General features: G+C 49.7%; 1 protein-coding gene across 1 annotated transcript; it reads right to left on the bottom strand.

The window, feature by feature from the left end:
* Positions 1–12,280: 12,280 nt before the first annotated feature.
* Positions 12,281–17,979, bottom strand: Med10 (mediator complex subunit 10). Its single transcript, XM_032894830.1, has 4 exons — positions 17,782–17,979; positions 16,130–16,213; positions 14,505–14,607; positions 12,281–12,775 (listed from the first exon to the last, which is right to left on the bottom strand). The coding sequence occupies exons 1-4, from the start codon at positions 17,901–17,903 to the stop codon at positions 12,677–12,679; spliced, it is 408 nt and encodes a 135-aa protein (XP_032750721.1). The 5' UTR covers positions 17,904–17,979; the 3' UTR covers positions 12,281–12,676.
* Between the last annotated feature and the right edge of the window lie 912 nt (positions 17,980–18,891).

Below are 18,891 nucleotides of genomic sequence, written 5' to 3'. Positions count from 1 at the left end.
AGAGAGAGAGAGAGAGAGAGAGAGAGAGACTCAGGGACCTTATGTGTACTAAGCAGATTACTAGCCTCTCTTCGTGCTTCTGGCTGGACTAGTAAGCCCTGCATCCTTGAAGTCCCACTCCAGTCCAACTCTGCAGCCTATGGCCTCCGCCCCCTGCCCCATGAACTTAAATAATCCTCCCCATTCCTTGCTCTGCTCCCAAGGCAATCTAACCTCATCATAGCATGACTATGTCTGCAAAGACCCTGTTTCCAAAGACAGCACCATTGACCGTGGCCAAGCTTAGGGCGCACTGTTTTCTACAAAACACAACCCAAACCATAGCAGGTGTTCGCTAACTGCAGGAGGGAACTCTAGCCCAATGGTTGGCAGGAAGACCTGGACTTTAGTCTCCAAATGGGACCCAGAGCAGAGAGCATGGCTGCTGGGGCCCAGGCAAGGGTATCCAGGGCAGATTCGTCAGCAGGGTGCTGTTCTTCTCCAACCCTGGGACAGAACCTTCCTACTTCCCATGCCTGGATTTCAGATCTTTCAGAAGGAAGGTTCCCAGAAGGAAAACTAAGAGCCAAATGCCAGGAGCTCAAAGTTTCCTTCTCCTCTGAAAAAGAGACCAGAGTGGTGCTATGGTGAAACCTGAGGGTTAGGATCCAGTTGTCTGAGACCTCAGCCCAGGCCTGCTGCTGATCTGAAGAGAACCAAGCTCTTAAGTTTGTTATAAAATGAAATTACTCATGCTTTTAGCTTTAAGCTTCCTCTAACATCTCATTCTATGCCACCTGCCACTGTAGTTATCACACCCCTCATCCTCTCTTGGAGCAATCTTGGCATTGGCGGAAGCTCCTTTGCTGAGTTTCTCTGACCTCGCATCCAGGGGCTAACATATGAGGGACAACATACCCTCGTCATCCAGTCCTCCAACAGGCTCCTCCCAGAGTCGGAAAGCTACGTACAGGATCAACACCAAGAACTAAGTTCTTCTTCTGCTTTTCAACACACACTGATGAGATTTATCCAAAACAAGAGGCTCCATCTACCCTAAAACAGAGCTGGAGAGAGTGGATAGGCAGCCAGTGAAAGGGGACTGGCCAAGTGGACCCCAGGAACATGAGTACAGGAGTAATACACACATTGACCCTCCCTTGAAGCTGGCATTGTGACAAGTGCATGGCTCATCTGCTGGGGGTTGGGGGGACCAGTAGATTTGAATCCCAAGTGCCACCTACAAAGGACAGATCTCGGTAGCCACCCCACAGTGGAGGAGTGAAAGGAGGTGGCCAGGACCTCAAAGGTACAGTCTGCTGTTTGCCAAGGAATAACTCAGATGTTCAGTGACTTGTGTAGCACAGACCCTATAGATAGTTCATGAATCTTCATCTGTCTGGCATACATACTCTATACTACTGTATTATTAATTAGTCACCAGTGCACAAAATGGTATGAGAAACAGGATGTAAAAAAATATATACATGAAAGCATTAGACAGAACTAAACACAATGACACTGGAGGAATGTGTTAAGGAGAACCTGTCACTATGACAGTCATCTCTAATCTGTAAGCCATGGTCTTCACCTTCTACTTTAAGTGCTAGGAAACAGAAAATATATTTTTCTTACATATGACACAGCTATGTGTGGGATACTGGCCATACATGCAGCTTCGAAAGCATTATACACACCAAACCCATCAACTAACGAATGTGGAAACTCACTCTCTGCTGTAAAGTAGTCTTGCAAACTATTTAATAATTAGCAACATTTGTATGGTTCTAACAGTAACATCCCCCACCCTGAGAAGCAACCACTACACTTCAGAAGCAATGCTCTCTGTGCTTGAGATTTGGTTGCCCACTGCTAAGTATTTTCCCTTTTGTGGCTGGAATTCTGATGACAGCAGCAATGGTGGAAGGGGAGCATGTGAGACCGGGAGTAAACAATGGTCCAAAGGGAACTGAGAATGGGCTCCCTCTGCGCTGCCTCTGCCAGGTTTCATTTCACAGGATTAATGGGAGGGCATTCCCTGGTAAATATCAGGCAGTTCCTTCCCAAGGTTGCACAGGCTCAGCAAACACTCAGCACTGTGCTCATAAACGGCTGTCAATCACATTGAGTGGTGGGCTCAGGGTTATACTGTGCCCTCCCAGAGAGTCTTGACCACAGACTGTACCCGAGCTGTCAGCCTCCTCACAGAGTAGCTACTTTCTGCTCTACCAACTGAGAAGCAGGGCAGTGTCGCAGATAAGAGTGTGCCGGTCAACAGGGCCACCAGAGGAGCCCTGCAGCAAGAGGAGACAGCAGTCCTGGCTTCTACCTGTATAGGTATCAGATGAAGCCAGGACTCTCTTCCCTACCAAAAGCCATTGATCACAGGGCCAGCAGGTCAATCAGCAGAGTCCCGAGGTTTTCTCTAAACCCTGGAGCTGGTGATGTATGCGTTGAGTGCTTCCTGGGGTTTAGCCAGGAAACCGTGTCACCTTAGCAGCTGCCAGAGCAGTTTTTCATTAGGGCCTTGGGGAGTCTATGACAGCCATGGGGATCTCATTCTGGGAAACTGGGTATGTATCCCTCAGCCAATGCGTGCACATAGGAGCTTATGGTGGGCGTTGAGTCAATTACCAGCGATAACATAGCACCTCCTGGCCGCATTTCCTGGGTGCTGTCCATTGGTCTCATGGGCCTAAATTTCAGATCTCAATTAAAACTATCTGTGTTTCTGTAAAAATGGCCCATCCTGAAGTATGATGGATTTCGTTCTGTAATAATCAGACTGTGATGGAGTTCATACCACTTAACAGATGTGAGGTGCCCAGAGGAAGAGGACCTGACCCAGCAAAGGCCTTCAGATACTACAGAAGCACAGGCTAGACTGCTTGGAAAGTTCTAGGCCCATGATCTGAGAAAAAAAAAAAAAAAGGTAAACATCCCTGAGGAATCAAATGACAGCCAAGGTTGTCATCACACGCACACACACACACACACACACACACACACACACACCACACACACACCACACCACACCACACACACCACACACACACCAACCACACACACACACACACACACCACAAAAACAAACACACACACACACACACACACACACACCAACAAACAAAAACTCAACAACACCAAACACACTCACACACACACACACCCACACCCACCACACCATCCACACACACACACACACACACACACCACACACACACACACACACCACACCACACACACACACACACACACACACACACACACACACACACACACACACACACACACACACACACACACACACACACACACCACACACACACACACACACACCCCAACCACACCCACACACCCAAAACAAACAACACCCCCACACCCACCACACACAAACACACAACACACACACACACCACAAAACACACAACAACACACCACACACACCACACACACACACCCCCACACCACCCCACCACACCCCAACAACACCCACACACACACACACACCAACACCCCACACACACACCAACACCACACACCAACCACACACACACACAAACACCACACACAACACACCACACACACACACCAACCACACCACCACACCACACACACACACACACACACACACACACACACACACGCACACACACACACACACACACACACACACACACATCACACACACACACACACACACACACACCCAACCACACCACCACACACACCACACACACACACACCAACACACCCAACAACACACCCACCACAACACACACACACACACACACCACACACACACACCACACACACACACAACACACACACACAACCCACACACCACACACACACACACACACACACACACACACACACACACACACACACACACACACACACACACACACACGGGAGAGGGGACCCTTGGCATTGTTTGCCAGAGCAAAGCCGAAGGCTCTTCGAGGAAGGCTAAACAGCAGGTATGGCTGGACACCTGAACCTGTCTTATTTATTCTAAAGACATCGTAAGTGAAACTGAGATGCTGACCGATATAAATGTTGTCATTCTTTCTGTGTGATTATAAACAGGAACCTGGATGCATTACTGGTCTCCTGAAGGCGTGCATAGTGAGAGAAAAATGAGTCCGGGTCTGGAACGCTGCATCCCGAATGCCCTTCACATGCAAAGAAGACATGTGGAATGGTATTCTCTTCAGCACAGTCTGTTTCTGCCTGGTGTATAAATAGCATTTGTACAAACACAGGTCTACTTAAACTCAACAAGAAGAACAATAAAAAAATAAAAAAATTAAAAAACAGGCTCAAATCGATGCCCTAAAAACCGTGCTGGATAAATAAGAGGCTCGGCTCCATGTGCTGACTCAGACCTTGGCTGCTCACCGTGGACAGCTAATAAATGGTTATTAATAAGAGCTGTGAGAACAGCCAGCCGCCGTTTACTCCTGCAACACAATTAGCTTTCACAGCAGGGTACAGTGCTCATCGAAACAGTAGCCTTCGGTTTTCACTCATGCTCCTACCCAAAGCAGCCAGACAGCAGTGGTCAGAAGTCACCCTGTGTCTTGCTTTGTGCCTCCGTGTTGTAACTCGGCCCCACTCTGGGCCCCCGCTGCTGCGTTGGATGGAATGGGTGGATGCTGTGTTAACATCTCTTAGGGGCACTGATGCTCTAACCTGTATAACCACAGATTAATAAACAGCACTGCACTAACTGGTAGCCCAAGGGCCACCTTAAGATATATGACTCCCCAGTACTCGGGGGAGGGTGTTAAGGGTGTAGCAATGGGGTGAGGAGGGAGGGCGGAAGGGACAGTCTCCTCCATTCTTAGTCCCCAGGCAGTCTCTGGAAAGGGAGAAGAAAAGGACATGGACAAAAGAGCTAAGAAAAAAGGCAAGAGACAGTGTAAGACTGCAGATGCTGCCTGCTGGTGGGGGAGGGGTGGGGGGTTATGCATCTGCTCAGTCCATCCCTAAGAAAGGAGGAAGACACTCCGAACAGCAAGGAAAAAACAGACAGCAGTGGCTGAAGAAAAGAGGGGGAAGTGGACCAAGGAGAGCCTAGCATCACCCTGCAGTGGGCTAGCCTCAGGGCTTTTCCCACTCACCAACCCAAGGGGTCAGGAAGCTCCTTGCAATGTTACACCTCCAAGGTATTCCCCTGCCCCAGACTCAGAAGGCCCACACCCTGCTTGCTTTTTGTCTGATTGTGTCTTGCTTAGGCCAGCATCTGTGCTCCTGACTTAGGGCTATAGTAGGCACAAGCAAAGGTGAAGGTAGCCCGGAAAGGTAGTGGCTGGCCAGAGTCTGTCTACTTCTGCCACCAGGAGGACTAGGCCTGGAACAGAACAGCTCTGCCCTCCCTTGTACTCTGTGACCCGTGGGCTGTAGCATGGACACAATGCGTGAGGACGACCCTGTGCTGGGCCCCTGCTGTGTTTCTTTTATTTTCCATGTGTGTGTGTGCTGTACATGCATGTGTGGGTACATGCTCACATGTGTATGGTGCATGTGTGTGCAGGGGAATGTCCACATACACGTCTGATTGTATGGAGGCTGAGGCTGGCATGGGGAGTCTTCTTTGACTGTCCCACCTCATTCACTGAGACACAAACTGTCTTGCTAGCCAGCTTGCTCTGAAATCCCGTCTCTGCCTTGTGAGACAGACCAGACACTGCACAGACACGGCATTAGGCATTCCAGTCCCCAGGCCTGCTGACAAGCACGTTGCCCACTGAGTCATCTCCTCACACCCCCACATGAAGTTTTCCACTCCCCCAAACCTTCAGACACTGCTCTTGAATTTGTTGTAAATCTTTGCCCAAATCATGGTGAGAGTACTATCCTCAGGCCTAGACATGCCTCCTGCAGAGGAGTCCTGTCCCTACATAGTCGGCAGCCACCTGAAGTGCTGGTAGGGAGAGGGGCTTCCTAGTGAGTTGATCATAAAATCCCAGGAATCAACTGCAGGAGCAAAAGGAAAAGTGCCCCCAGCAGAAGCAAACAAGGGACCAAGTGCAGAGCAGGAGCCTGCACACAGGAGGGACAGCTGAACCTGAGAAGGCCAGCAACGTGGCAGCGCTGGAAACCCCCACAGTGGTAGCCCCCCCCAATCTGCTGCTCTGCTGATGGCTGATTTCTGAACCAGACAGTGCTGTAAACAAAAGCCAGAAATCAATATTCCGTCAGCGGCCCCTTGTCTCCTCAGTCTGTGCTTACAAGGGCCTCGCGCTCACTGGCAGCAGCTGCTATCCTTCCTGTCCTCATTATCATGGTGGATCTGTCATAAAAACCAAGAGGCACTACACCCCCGTGACCCCAGGTGTCTGCATCCAGACCGCAGCCATGCCAGTCTGTCTCCTCCCTGCCTTACAGTTCACGACTTGGTGAGTTGGAAAAATAACACAGCAACCTATGCACCAGCTTAGGGATAACATTGTCTGGCATCTTGGGACCCATACAGCATCACCCACACCTCACAGAGCCAATGCTGTGTCCAGCCTGTGAGTTGGTTAGATGCGTGACCTGCAAAACATTGTCCAACAATATCTCTGTGAACCAGGACTAGCCTTCCTCAAGAGAAAGGTGAAAGAAACAAAAAGGCCAGTCAGACATCCATTGTCATTGATTGATTGATGCTGATAAGACACTAGAGAGGAGTGGGGACAGCCCTCCCTCCTGCCATCCTGTGTGGGTGTTCTCTCTGAAAGCAGCCCCAGGTGGACCCTGACCAAAGCCTGCAGCACCTCCATGCCTCCCCTCAGCAGACTGTCTCCCCTCAGCAGGCCCCATAGGACCACATCACTAATCCTTTCTCTGAGAACCAATGTGGTGAGAAGTCTCAGGCACCTAGCCAAGCCAAGCAAGCTTTTACTGGTAACCCCCAGATCAAGACCAGAGTGTAATAAAAGAAGATAGTTACAGTTTAGAAACTGAGGAATCACCAAGAAATACAGCAGGTGCCATCGGTGTGTGGGGCTCCTAAGCCCAGGAGTGGCTGTGACTCCCAGGAGTGGCTGTGACTCCCAGGTGTGGCTGTGACTCCCAGGGTGGGGCCTGTGGTGTTTCTTGCAGGAGGTGGAAAGTTTGAATTGAGCCTGCAGTTTTGGCCACTGCAGCTTATGCCTTCACGCACCTTGTTCTCCTCGGACTTGGTGTACCTTCTTGTGACAGATCTCACACCCCAGGAGATTTCAAATAACAGAAACTCTGTCTTGCTTCTGGAGGCCAGCAGTGTACCCTCAACAGTCAGTAGTAGGCACTAGCAGCATCCACCTCGGTCTGGAGCCCCTGGCTTGTTCAGCTGTTCCACCTTCTCCCGGATGGAAATCATTAGGTCTATGGCTTGCCCTGTCCTAGACTGACCTCATTTGATTTAACAATTGTGTCTATTTACAGCTTCGAATCGTCACATTGTAAGGCTTCAGGGGGACTTGAGTTTGACAAGATGCTGCTATTCAACTGAGCAGAGGGGAACCCATCATCGTCTGCAGCCTCCATTCCATGACTCTAAAAGACTGGATAACTATACATGCCTATGTACATACACACAGAAGGCAAGCATGTATGTGCATGTATGCTCATGTATATAAAGACATGCCAACAGAGCAAACTTATGAAAGCATACATGTTTATGTGTGCACATATATCCACAGAAAATAAACATTTGAACATCTGTTCATGAACATATACATGTGTAGCAACAGAACAAGTATATGCACACATTTCTATGTGTTCATATGCACATAGTCACATAAAAGTGAACATCCATGACCATATGCATCACATGTGAATAACCTGAGAGAGCTTATAAACACATGCATGTATTCATGTAAATATACATATGTGTACATATATATAAATGACAACAAAGAGCATGCTTGGGAGCACACACGTGCTCGTGGATGCTTGCATAGTCATGGCTATGTTGAAATCATTCACACCGGCAGTACTTCTTCTAGCTCTGTTCTTTACAGATCACCTTCTGAACCAGAACAGGACCTGGAGCAAGGGCCAAAATGGGGCTCTCTGAGGTTCCCTTGAGCACATGCTCTGCAGCTGGGAAGAATGCCGGCCTCCTCTCAGGGTGTGGTGACCAATGTCACTTGTGTGCTATTCATTCTCCTCAAGAATGACTATGCTAGCACATTCTGCCCACATCCTTGCAGCTCTAAGTAACCGCTGACCCTGGTAAGTTCAGGGCAGACAACACTTAGAGGTCCCTTGAATGAAAGGTGGCACTCACTCATATGATTACAGTTGCCACCCAGGATCCCCTCAGCCTGAGGAAGGCAGGCAGTGCTCCATCTCCCATCATTCCTGTTTCCCACCCTGGCTGTCCCTCTTCCCTCCCGCTACAGCACCCTCCTGTCAGGTGAGGAGGGGTGGTCCTCTCACAACACACAGAAATCTTCTCTACAGTTCACCCTGAGGTAAACCGGAAAATTCCATCCTGGTCTCTGGCTACCTCTGTGAGGGGAGATTAAGTGGAAGAACAGCTGCCACAGAGTACCATGGAGCCTGGCAAAGGACGGCAGGTGACACTGCCTCTGTCACCATTGAAAGGAGTTAATGACAGACCCAAGGCCTCTGTGCAGTGCAGTTGGTGGTGACACTCAGCCTCCTCAGGACATGATAGGCAATGTCAGTTTCCCTGCTGGCACTATCAGGAGTGAGTGTCTGCCTCATAAGCCAGGAGCTGAGACTAGGTCCAACGTCAGCAGCAGCACTAGGGTCAGTCTGAAGTGAGATAGAGACACTGGACCCCAAACTGCCCACTCAGGCAATCCCAAGCAGGTCAGCATTGAGACCCCACATGCACACACTCACGATTTAGAGGAGTTGGTGTTTCCACTTCAACTCTTGAGGACACCTTGCTGTGCCTCCATCGGAGGGGGTAAGGGCTCTTTATTTTGCTGACTGGGAAACTCCTGCAGGCAGCAAGCAGGCAAGAGTCCAGGAACAGTGGAGACAGCCTGGAGGAGTGAGCTGAGGATGGCATGGGAAACCCCAGCCCTCCCAGCCAGCCACACAAACACAGACACAGCAGCCCCCTGGGTTCATGCCCTGTTTTTCCTAGGCCCTTCTAATAACATCTATCTACACACCTGGACCAGAAACTACTCTGTGATGAAATCGACATCCCATTGAGTCTGTGCATGAGCTGAGGTACACATACATCCGAGAACGCTGCCAGTCTGGGGACAGCTGTGCAGAGAGCCGACAGCCTGGTTTGTGAAAATAGCTGCCAGTCAGCCCTTGGATTCCACCAGCTCTTCCCACATGCCGACTTGTTTAAAATGATACACGTATGTGCTCCTTATCTGTTTACCATGCATGGAAAAAAAAGATATAACCCATTATCTATGCCTTTTGAAATTGTTCTCAAATCAATATGGTAGAGCTGTCAAGCCAAATCGGTGTTTATCAGAAAAGCCTTGACATTCATTCACATGGAGCAGGGAGGGGAAAGGAGAGGGAGAGGGGGAGGGAGGGGGAGGGCTACTATCCAAGGAGGGAATTCAAGACCTTCACATGCAGATAGTTCCAAAGGCTCAATGTGAGCATCTTGGTTTGGCTGGAGTGGTGGCCAATGTGCATCCATGGGCCCCTCCCCCACGGGTTCCCCAGGTGCGGTCTGCCCATGCCCAGCCACCCAAACCAAGCTGGCTGCCCTTCACGTGTGGCCTCATTATCCCTATGCAGTATGTCTCACCCCCAGCAAATCAGCAGTGCTGAGGTTTTTTACTTGGTACTTGTGCAGCAAGGCATTCTGGGAGGATTCCTGTCTTCTCCGGCTGTGGCTTTCACTGCCTCCCACGGTTTTCTTTCCTCCTATGACAGGCAAATGAAACATTCTCTGTATGGCGCTGCCTTTAGTGTGCTCGGTGTCCTCAGCCATCCCTCTCAGCCCTGAGCCACCTGCCCTGGGTAGAATAGGACAAATATTGGCAAGAACAGGCTGACTCCTCAGATGGGTGAAAGAATACAGGTAAGGCAGCACCAGAATGAGACCGGACACAAACCGCCAATGCGAGGCACTGTGTGGCCAGACTTGCCGAGGGAGCAATGTTGTAGAGTGGGTGGTGGCCCCTCAGAAGTACGTTCCCTGGAAATCAAGTATCTTTGCAGACATCATGTGAGAATCTAGGAACTGGATCATGTTTTGTGTGCAGTAATAGCATCCTTAGGAGACCCAGTGAAGGCCCTGTGGAAAGGGGTGATGCAATGGGAGCTGTGCGTGAAACTCAGGCACATCTGCAGCTATGACAGACAAAAAAGGCAAGGCTCCAGAGGGAGGAGGCCTTGCCACACCTCCGTTACAGAGGTCTGGCCACCAAGGCAATGGGAGGAGGATCAGTGTGAAAGGCACCAGTTCACGCTGTGCTGTCACAGAATCACCGAGACCTCAGTTTTCACTCCCTAGGAGCCTGGACTATAACCTTGAGCTATCCTTTGACCTCAGACAAGAAAGCACAAGAAAACCCCATATCTATCAAAAGTTGATCTTTTCTAATCTGTTCATTCCAGTATCTCAACAAAATGTTTTTGGGGCAGCATTTTTATTTCTATGAAGTATCTGGGGAAACCTTTGGTTTAAAAGAGATATTACGGCGACTACTATCAAGTAAAAATAAGTACTTCGGAGGCCAGGACCTAGATCGTATCACCTATCACGTGCCTGACCTCACTCCTACACAGGTCATTTCTACTGTGGCTGTCACACACTACCACACACATAAACAGAACTGTCACCTACCTCTCTGGAGGTTGAAGTTTTTAAATCTGGGTGCCATTGGAGCTATACTTCTGAATCTTTAGTGGGGGATTCTCTCCCTTTTTTAGCTTCTAGAGAGAACAAGTCAAGCTTCCTTAGCTTATAAATGCTACTCCAACCCCAGAAGCAAGGCACGTTTATTCATCCCCTCATGATCTCAGCAGTTTCCCTCTCCCACTTGTACAGACCACTGTGGCTGTACCAGGCATCTCTGGGAACCGAAGCAGGTAACAGAATTGGGACACAAGCATCTTTAGGGTCCTATGACAGCAAAGCACAGCTGAAGAAAAAACTGGATAAAGTGACAGGGAATGGGGAACTACCATGACAGTACTCTGAGAAGCGAGCTGAGAATGAAGACACTGCTCCACAGTTTTGAAACTTGACTAGGCACTGTGACTACAACAGGCTAGCGCGCTTGCAGTCTGAGGTGAGCCGATGTCTTTTACACTGGAGCCTGGTATGAGTTCAGATGTAATGAAGTATGTGCAGGCTCCAGAGGAAGTCACATGGAAAGAAAAGTTGGTCGTGACAAGGCTAAGACGCACTTAGGAGGATGTGTGGGTTAGAGAGTGAACCCGGAGCCCAAGATGGAGCTATGAGATGAGCCCGTCCAGGAAGGGTAGTGACCACTGACCTGGGAAAGCCAGCACTGAGAGCTCCTACACCTCAGCTTGCAGCGGGCAGGAAGTGACCTCCCAACAGTAGACGATGACCACCTGAGAGAAGCTCTCAGACTCACACGGGACACAAAGCCCCTAGCTAATGTTTCTGGAACACATAGACACTAATTACAATACCCCCGGCTGGCGGCCATCCTTCTGTGCCAACGTGTATGTGCTTATGACCACCACACTCCACCACATAAACCACTGTTGATAGACACTTACATCGCTGCCCTTCATCTCTTTCCCCACTATGAACATAACAAATACCCGTGGTCCCTCACAACTGAGAGAAAAGACTGTAGCTTTTCAAATACCTAGTCTGTGGTGCTTTGTTACCTATCCCTCCCCCTAAGCAGATCCAGCATCATCAGGAGGAAGCAAATTAGCCCACAGGCTCCCAGCCCATTTTAAACGTGGAACCAGCCTCATAAGCACTGTCTGATGCTCTCCCAGCCCACAGAGCCACTGAAATGAAGCTGCAGCAGGCTCCCCATGGCCCATCCTTACACACGCCAGGTGAGACGCAGACCCCCATGGTCCATCCGGACACCGGGTGAGAGGTAGATACCCCGTGGTCCATCCATAGACACAGCAGGTAAGAAGCGCTGCTCTGTAGCAGTTTTCCAGTACTGAGGAGTCTGTGTTCTTAGTATGTACCTTTAAGAAAGGCTGTGGGAGAGGGAGTTCTCAGCTGCACTTAGCTTTTCCACCTAAACACCTGAAGAAAACATTGTCTAATGAATATTATAACATTTAAGGAAATTAATAGTTGACCATTCTACAAGAACAAAATATGCTGATCTACATTTGAAGAATGTCACAGAAGTACATGAAATGAGCAGTGTAAACTTTAGGCTTTATTATATCGAGTTGAAACCCATGAAAACAGTTATTTTCTTATGCACAACATCTGAAAATGTAAAATATAGAGCCAAGTTTCCTCTTATGGACAGTGTAGCAGAACAGAGTACATGAAAAGAAAATGTCCAGTAGAATCCCAATCCCATGTCACATTCAGCAAGGCTGTCTTCCTGCCTGGTCCCCAAGGGCCTGAGAGCTGCAGGGACAGTGGGGGCACAGCTCGGCTCCTCCAGCCCCGAGTCCCACAGGTCAAAGGATGGAAGCAGGAGGTGGGGCAAGGCCAGTTCTCGTGGCTGGAAGGCAGCATTGGCAGGCACAGCTTCTCACTGGGTCAGTCCAGTTATTAAAAGGATGTGGGATCTTCGCACACTTAGGAAGGCGGGTGATCCTCCCCCCGAATGCTCCGATACTTGGCCATGTCTTCTGGAAACACTTTAGAAAGTTCCTGAATCAGTAGGCTTTTAAATTTCTACAAACAAAAATAGCTGTGTCAAAAAAATATCCAAGTTATAGACAGCACCCCCGACCACAGAGCCGAGCATGACACTGAGCCACCCAAAGGGACAGAGCTACGTCACTCATCTTCCACAACAACGATGAGCCACCTGCAGTCGACTGTGTTACAGGGCAGGGATACCACCTCTCTGAAAGGCACTGCATCTTTAAGACAATTCCTTCTGGCTTAAGAAGGAAAAACCCGAGCACCTCCAACCATGTGCTCCCACCTCAGTGGAGAAAGGACTAGGCAGCACACACACCAGGATCTTAATACTCACTGAAGCCATTACTCCCCGGAATTACACAGAGATCGTGTGTGCAAACAATGTCTCTTAAGCTTTCTCCAGCCCTGGAGGTACACTATCTACTTCTCCAGCCACTCATCCCTCAAAGTTTTCCCCTAGTCTAAAATAAACTGTACAATGGCCTGCACCCGAAGCCTCTACTCTCAGGACCACAGAGCCAGTGTCACAAAGACACATTCTGCCCCACTGCAACAACTGAAAAACTGTGTAACTGGTGCCCACTGGGGACATGCAGGCTGCGGAAGTGTGCCTTGAGATGTCACAGATCTCAGGTGAGAGATGACACCAAGTGCTACAAGAGCACAGGGATGATTAAACACATGGGCATCGTCAATGGAAATGCACTCCAGCACAGCCCAAGGCAGTGAGTCTAAGATACGGGCAGGACCGGAAGCCCCAGCTCCAGGGGCCAGTCCCTGTGTCAGGAGAGGATTTCTGCTGGGGGTCCAGGAGCTCCTCAGCCCAAGCCGGCAGGACATGATGCATGGGCTCAGTGTTAACTGACCAACCCCACTCTGCAGCACACAAGCTGATGGAGCCCCTGAATCACTCCAGCAGCAGGCGCTCTGCGCTGCCTGCACAGCAAACACAACCAGCATACGTGGGCCAGGCTGCATCAAGTAAGCAGTGTGCAGCACAGGCGAGCACGCAATGCTGGAGTGTGGACAGCAGGCTGAGGGACAGTGGGAAAGAAACTCCAGGGAAGGCTGGCTGGGCTGAGCTCACAGAGGAAGCAAAGCAGGCTGAGCTGAGGAGGAGGCTCACTGTGCAGAAGGAACATGAATTCTAGGCCGAGGAGAACACAACCCTACAGGGCCTGGTGGCTAACAGGGAGCCCAGGAAACAGAACGGTACACAGTGCTGTCCCCGCAGGCCACACACAGTGCCCCCACCAGAGGTAAAGAAAAGCAATCACCATCAGTGACCTCAACGAGAAAACTGTGGTTCATGTCAAGACACAGCTCCCTAGAGCAGCCAAGTTTTCTGTGTCACACTTAAGAACAGGAGGGGTCCAGGAATCAGACACTGGAGCCTAGAACACAAACCATCCAGAGTCCTCCAACTGCAGTCCTACTAGCACAGAAAGGCCTCTAGTCAGCATCTACACAGAATCACAGCAGGCACACTGATGTTAGACGCTCCTAACGGAGGCCAGACAGGGAGCCACACTGGAGGCGCCTCTGGCCAGGGATATTGCCATAACTTAGCCTTGCTTCGCTGTGAGACTGTCTCTTATTCCCTCAGGACTATGGCTCACTGACATTCAGTGTCATATACATGCTAGAAATCCCACTGTGGCAGTACTCAGCAGTCTACCGAAGCTGCTAAGTCCGTCAGCATGCATGCTGGGTACTCTCCTGCCCATGTGCAGACCTGGCTTCCTTCCTGACTCACCTTCATTGTGTCGATCTTCCCCTTGACTTGTTCATTTTTAGCAAGAGCCCTCTCCAGGCATTCTTTGGTGTAGAGCTGGGGATTTCGACCTTGATCAATGTATCTAGAAACAACAACACCAAAGTAAACACATGGCTGACTCACCTAACCTCAGTTTTCTGGAAACTATGACAAAAAACCAGAAAACTCCGGTAGGTATGCCTTCACAGGACCTAGTCCAGGAACCAGGTACATTTAACGTTTGAATTTCTCCAAGCATTTCTCCTTCTGGAAGCTCATGACAAGCCATACCTACTCACATGTGTGCAGCACTTACGTTCAAATGCAGTGCATGAAAAGAGAAGAATTCAACAGTATCTATGGTACTGCCTTTTGGATTCTCAAACAAACAGCGTGATAAAGGAGCTTTTAACGTTTAATGCAGTGCAGGAGCTCACATCTGTGACAGGCACAGCTGAGACATGGCTCCACTCCAGGCCAGCCTGACTGCTCAACACATGCTGTGTGGAGAAGTCAGAGGGAGGACACTGGAGCCATATGCAGGACACAGTGTCCACTGGGTGAGAGAGGGTGTTCTCAGTACACGCCTTATTAGACACACTCTAGGGACCTAACTCAACAGGATGTTTCTCCCCAGTCAGTCCATACTACAAAACTACCTCTTGACATTGTCAATACACCATCATATCTTGATTTCATAAAATACATTGCCCACAATATCCAAATTTTTCAAGAACAGACTACTTGGATATTTCTGTACACTGGATAAATCTGTATCATTCAGCTATATTAATTGTTCGTTATAGAGAAAGGCCACCATCATACCAAGTTCAATTAAAAAAGAAAACAAACCCAGAGAAGAAAAACATATAAATCACTTCAGGCTAAATCTATTAAATTGGCCTTTATGACAATAGCAAAGATACGATTTGTAGGATTTGCATTTCATTTTGCTATTTTTGTAATAGTGTAATGGAAGCAGCATCTGGTTACTTCTAAGTAAGTGCATCTCAAGCAACATGAGAGCATGAATAGCTTATAGTTCATGTGTGTTCAGTAAACGAGCAGCTCAACACAAGGGGAAGCTGGGGTTTTAAGGCTCACAACTTGCATCTGACCTCTGTGGATGCACAAAGCCAGACACTGGGCTAAAGTGCTAAGAGTTTATGCTATCCTTGCTTTGCAGTACACATGCATCAAGTGTGCACTAGCAAGGTCATGGGCGCCTGGAGATCCCTCCTATGCTGTGTTCACAGCCCCTTGGAGTGTGCAGTCCACTCTCCTCCAAGCCTCTGCTGTGACGGGGCAACAGGACTCTCTGGTAGAAAGATGCCTCCCCACGGCCACCTGGACTGAGATCTTCCCCCTAATAGAGGAGGTTTTTCTGTGGCCTGAAGGCCTTTCTCCATTGAACTCAGAAACCTGTTTTTATATATTTAACAAGCGTTTAATGTTCTCATTTTCACATGACACTGTTCTCAACAATGCAACCCTGGAGTGATACTTACCCTTTTGTAACCCCACTAGCCCATCACAACCCTGGAGGGCTGGTGGCACCTGGGTACACCTCCCTCACACTCACTGACACAGCTAATCAAGAGTCAGAGAGTGCCAGTGATACTTACTCAAAAACTTCCAGAGGCACCGTGATATCATGTAGCTGCTGTCTGCATTTATCTATGTCCTGTAAGCCCGTAACAATGAAGTTCCTGGGAAACAAACAGAGCGGAGTGTGTGGTTAGTTCAGAAGACAGCACAGCACACTTCTACACAGGACTGGCCAGTGTGCTTCAAGTCCTGAAGGTTAAAATTAAAATGGTCAAGGTCAGGGACACCAGGACAGATAACTGAGGTATGAGATAACCAGGAACTGGATAAGAGAACTAGGCCAGTCTCAGCAGGCTTTGGTCTCTGTAATGTTTGTTCCCATCCCACAAGGCCCTCCTTGAGGGGTGATACCACAACTCTGTACCTTAGTAAACATCTCGGCTAAGACGCATCAAGAGACTGAACTGTGGGTAAAGATGGTTTCTAGGGCAGTCTCCCATTCCATAAAAGGGACGGAGAGAGCAGGTTTCCAGGGGCAGACACTAGAGACAGCCAGGCAGGCAGGCAGGCAGGCAGGCAGGCAGGCAGGCAGGCAGGCAGGCAGGCAGGCAGGCAGGCCAGCCTTGCCTTTCTGCTGGATTGGCTTTGTCTTAGCTGGGGCTGTGCTGGCTTCCTTTCCCCGGCCTACTAGATGAACCTTGACTACCTGCTTGCTCTGCCTGTGCCTTCATGTTAACTTTCTAACCCAGAAGCACAAACACCAAGGCAGCTCTGTGGCTGGGATCAAAGGAGAGCCAGGTGACCCATGCTACCCTTAACATGCTTCTTTCTCCTCGTGCTGTCACACCTGACCCTTAATTGCCACAGGATTCCGAGGACACCTTTGGACTTACAAAATACACTCAGACACTTAATTTTTCTTTCTAAACTGAGGAAGGAGATGAAGACAGAGCAAAGCTTCCTAGAGGGCATGTCATTGAATGGGGTTAAGAAGCGGGCTTCAGCTGAGGTACAGTACCCACAATCTGCAAAGGAAAAGTCCATCCCACTGGGTTGGACCTCGGCTCCCTTCAGAACCACCCCCAGATTACCTAGCTGTCTCGATCCCTGGAAAGTGTCCCATATAAGCAGTGAGGTCTTCTCCTGGACATTTTGTGTTTCCCTGTAGGCCATTCCAAAGCCAGGCAGCATGACCATCACAAGTTATTGTCAAGGATCAACCCATCTTCCACAGCCAGGGCTATGCCGAAGGTGGCTCCGGGCCCTCCTGAGGAACATGCCTGTCTTTAAGTCAACCTGCCCAGTGCGGTGGGGTCGGGTGGAGTGTTCGTGGTGACTACCTCCCCTTATGCGATCAGGGTAGTCCCAGCCTGCCCGGTAGGGTCCGAGTGGTGTCAGCCTACCCTGTGTGGTCATGGTGGAACCAGCCTCCCTTGGGGGGTCAGAATGGAGCCAGAACTACCCCCACCCTCGTAGGGACCCCCACCTTCTGTAGGGAAAGGTCAGACTCAGCGGAGTCACTGCGGAACTGGCCACCAGTGGGGTCAGGATGGAGCCTGCTTCCCCTGGTCAGGACGGAACCCGTCTCCCTTGCTGAGTCCGGTCAGGATGGAGCCGGCCTCCACTGCGGGGTCCAGAGAAGAACACCAAAGGGTCCCAGTGGGGTCCCCAAGGCCAGCGGGCAGGGGCTCCGCACAGAAGCGCGGAGCCCCACCGGACCGTCACTCACAGCTTCTGGCTCAGCCCCGCCTGGCTGCTGGGCTGGAAGTCGCTGACGATGATGCCGAGCTGCCGAATGTTCTCCACGAACTTCTCCAGGTGCTCCTCTAGATGGTCAAACTTCTCCGCCATCGCCAGCCCCACCCGCCTCTTAGCCACAGCTCCCAGCGTCTCGGGTTCCACAGTGTTCGCCCGCTTCCGGCTTCCGGAAACCCACTTCCGTTTCTTCGAAGGCTGGGCCTCGTCAGGGGCGGGGCCTGGTCACTGTGGGCGGGGCAGGAGGCGGGGTAAGTCTTTGAAGGGAAAACTGCTTGGAAGCTTTTAAAGTCAGTGGGTTGGGGTGTTGTGAGGAATGTCAATGGAGAAAACACAACAGATGCATGTGTAACCGGACAAAAATGAAAACTCTTAGCTAGTACCTAGCTTCCTTCAATGAAGAAAAAGCAAGTTTCATCAAGGAAGAAATGAAGAAAGCTAGAGTGAAGAACAATAATTGCGATGCAGTAAACCTTGTATGTTCATAATCTGGAAAACTTGGGAGATATAAGCACCTCCCTTTAAAAAGATAAGATATCCGGAGCCAGTGAGGTGGTTGAAGACCCTTGCTGCTAAACCAGACAGCCTGAGTGTGAGCTCCAGGATCCTACATGGTAGGAGAAGAGAACAGGGTTCTATAAGCTACCCTCCGACCTCCATACAGGTGCTGTGTCACAGGTATGTCCACACACAACTCACACAGGCACACAACACATAATAAGTAAATTATTTAAATTTGAAAATTGAAATAGAGCCATGCTTTTTAAAACTGGCCAGGAGGCAACAATCTCTTTCAGAGAGAGAGAGAGAGAGAGAGGAGGAGGAGGAGGAGGAGGAGGAGGAGGAGGAGGAGGAGGAGGAGGAGGAGGAGGAGGAGGAGGAGGAGGAGGAGGAGGAAAAAGGAAGGAAATACCTAAACTCTGGCTGCTTTTCAACTCACTTTTAAAATTAATCAAACATTAAAGAACAAATGATTTCAAACTTCCACCGACACTTTTAAGTACTAGCAAAGGAACAATTTCACAGCTCAATTATAAGGGGTGGTGACTTTGAAATGAAAATCAGTCCTGAAGGACAAGAAGCA

Source organism: Rattus rattus, chromosome 2, assembly GCF_011064425.1.
Source record: "Rattus rattus isolate New Zealand chromosome 2, Rrattus_CSIRO_v1, whole genome shotgun sequence".
Taxonomy (NCBI): Eukaryota; Metazoa; Chordata; class Mammalia; order Rodentia; family Muridae; genus Rattus; species Rattus rattus.
This window is presented reverse-complemented; position numbering and strand designations above follow the sequence as displayed.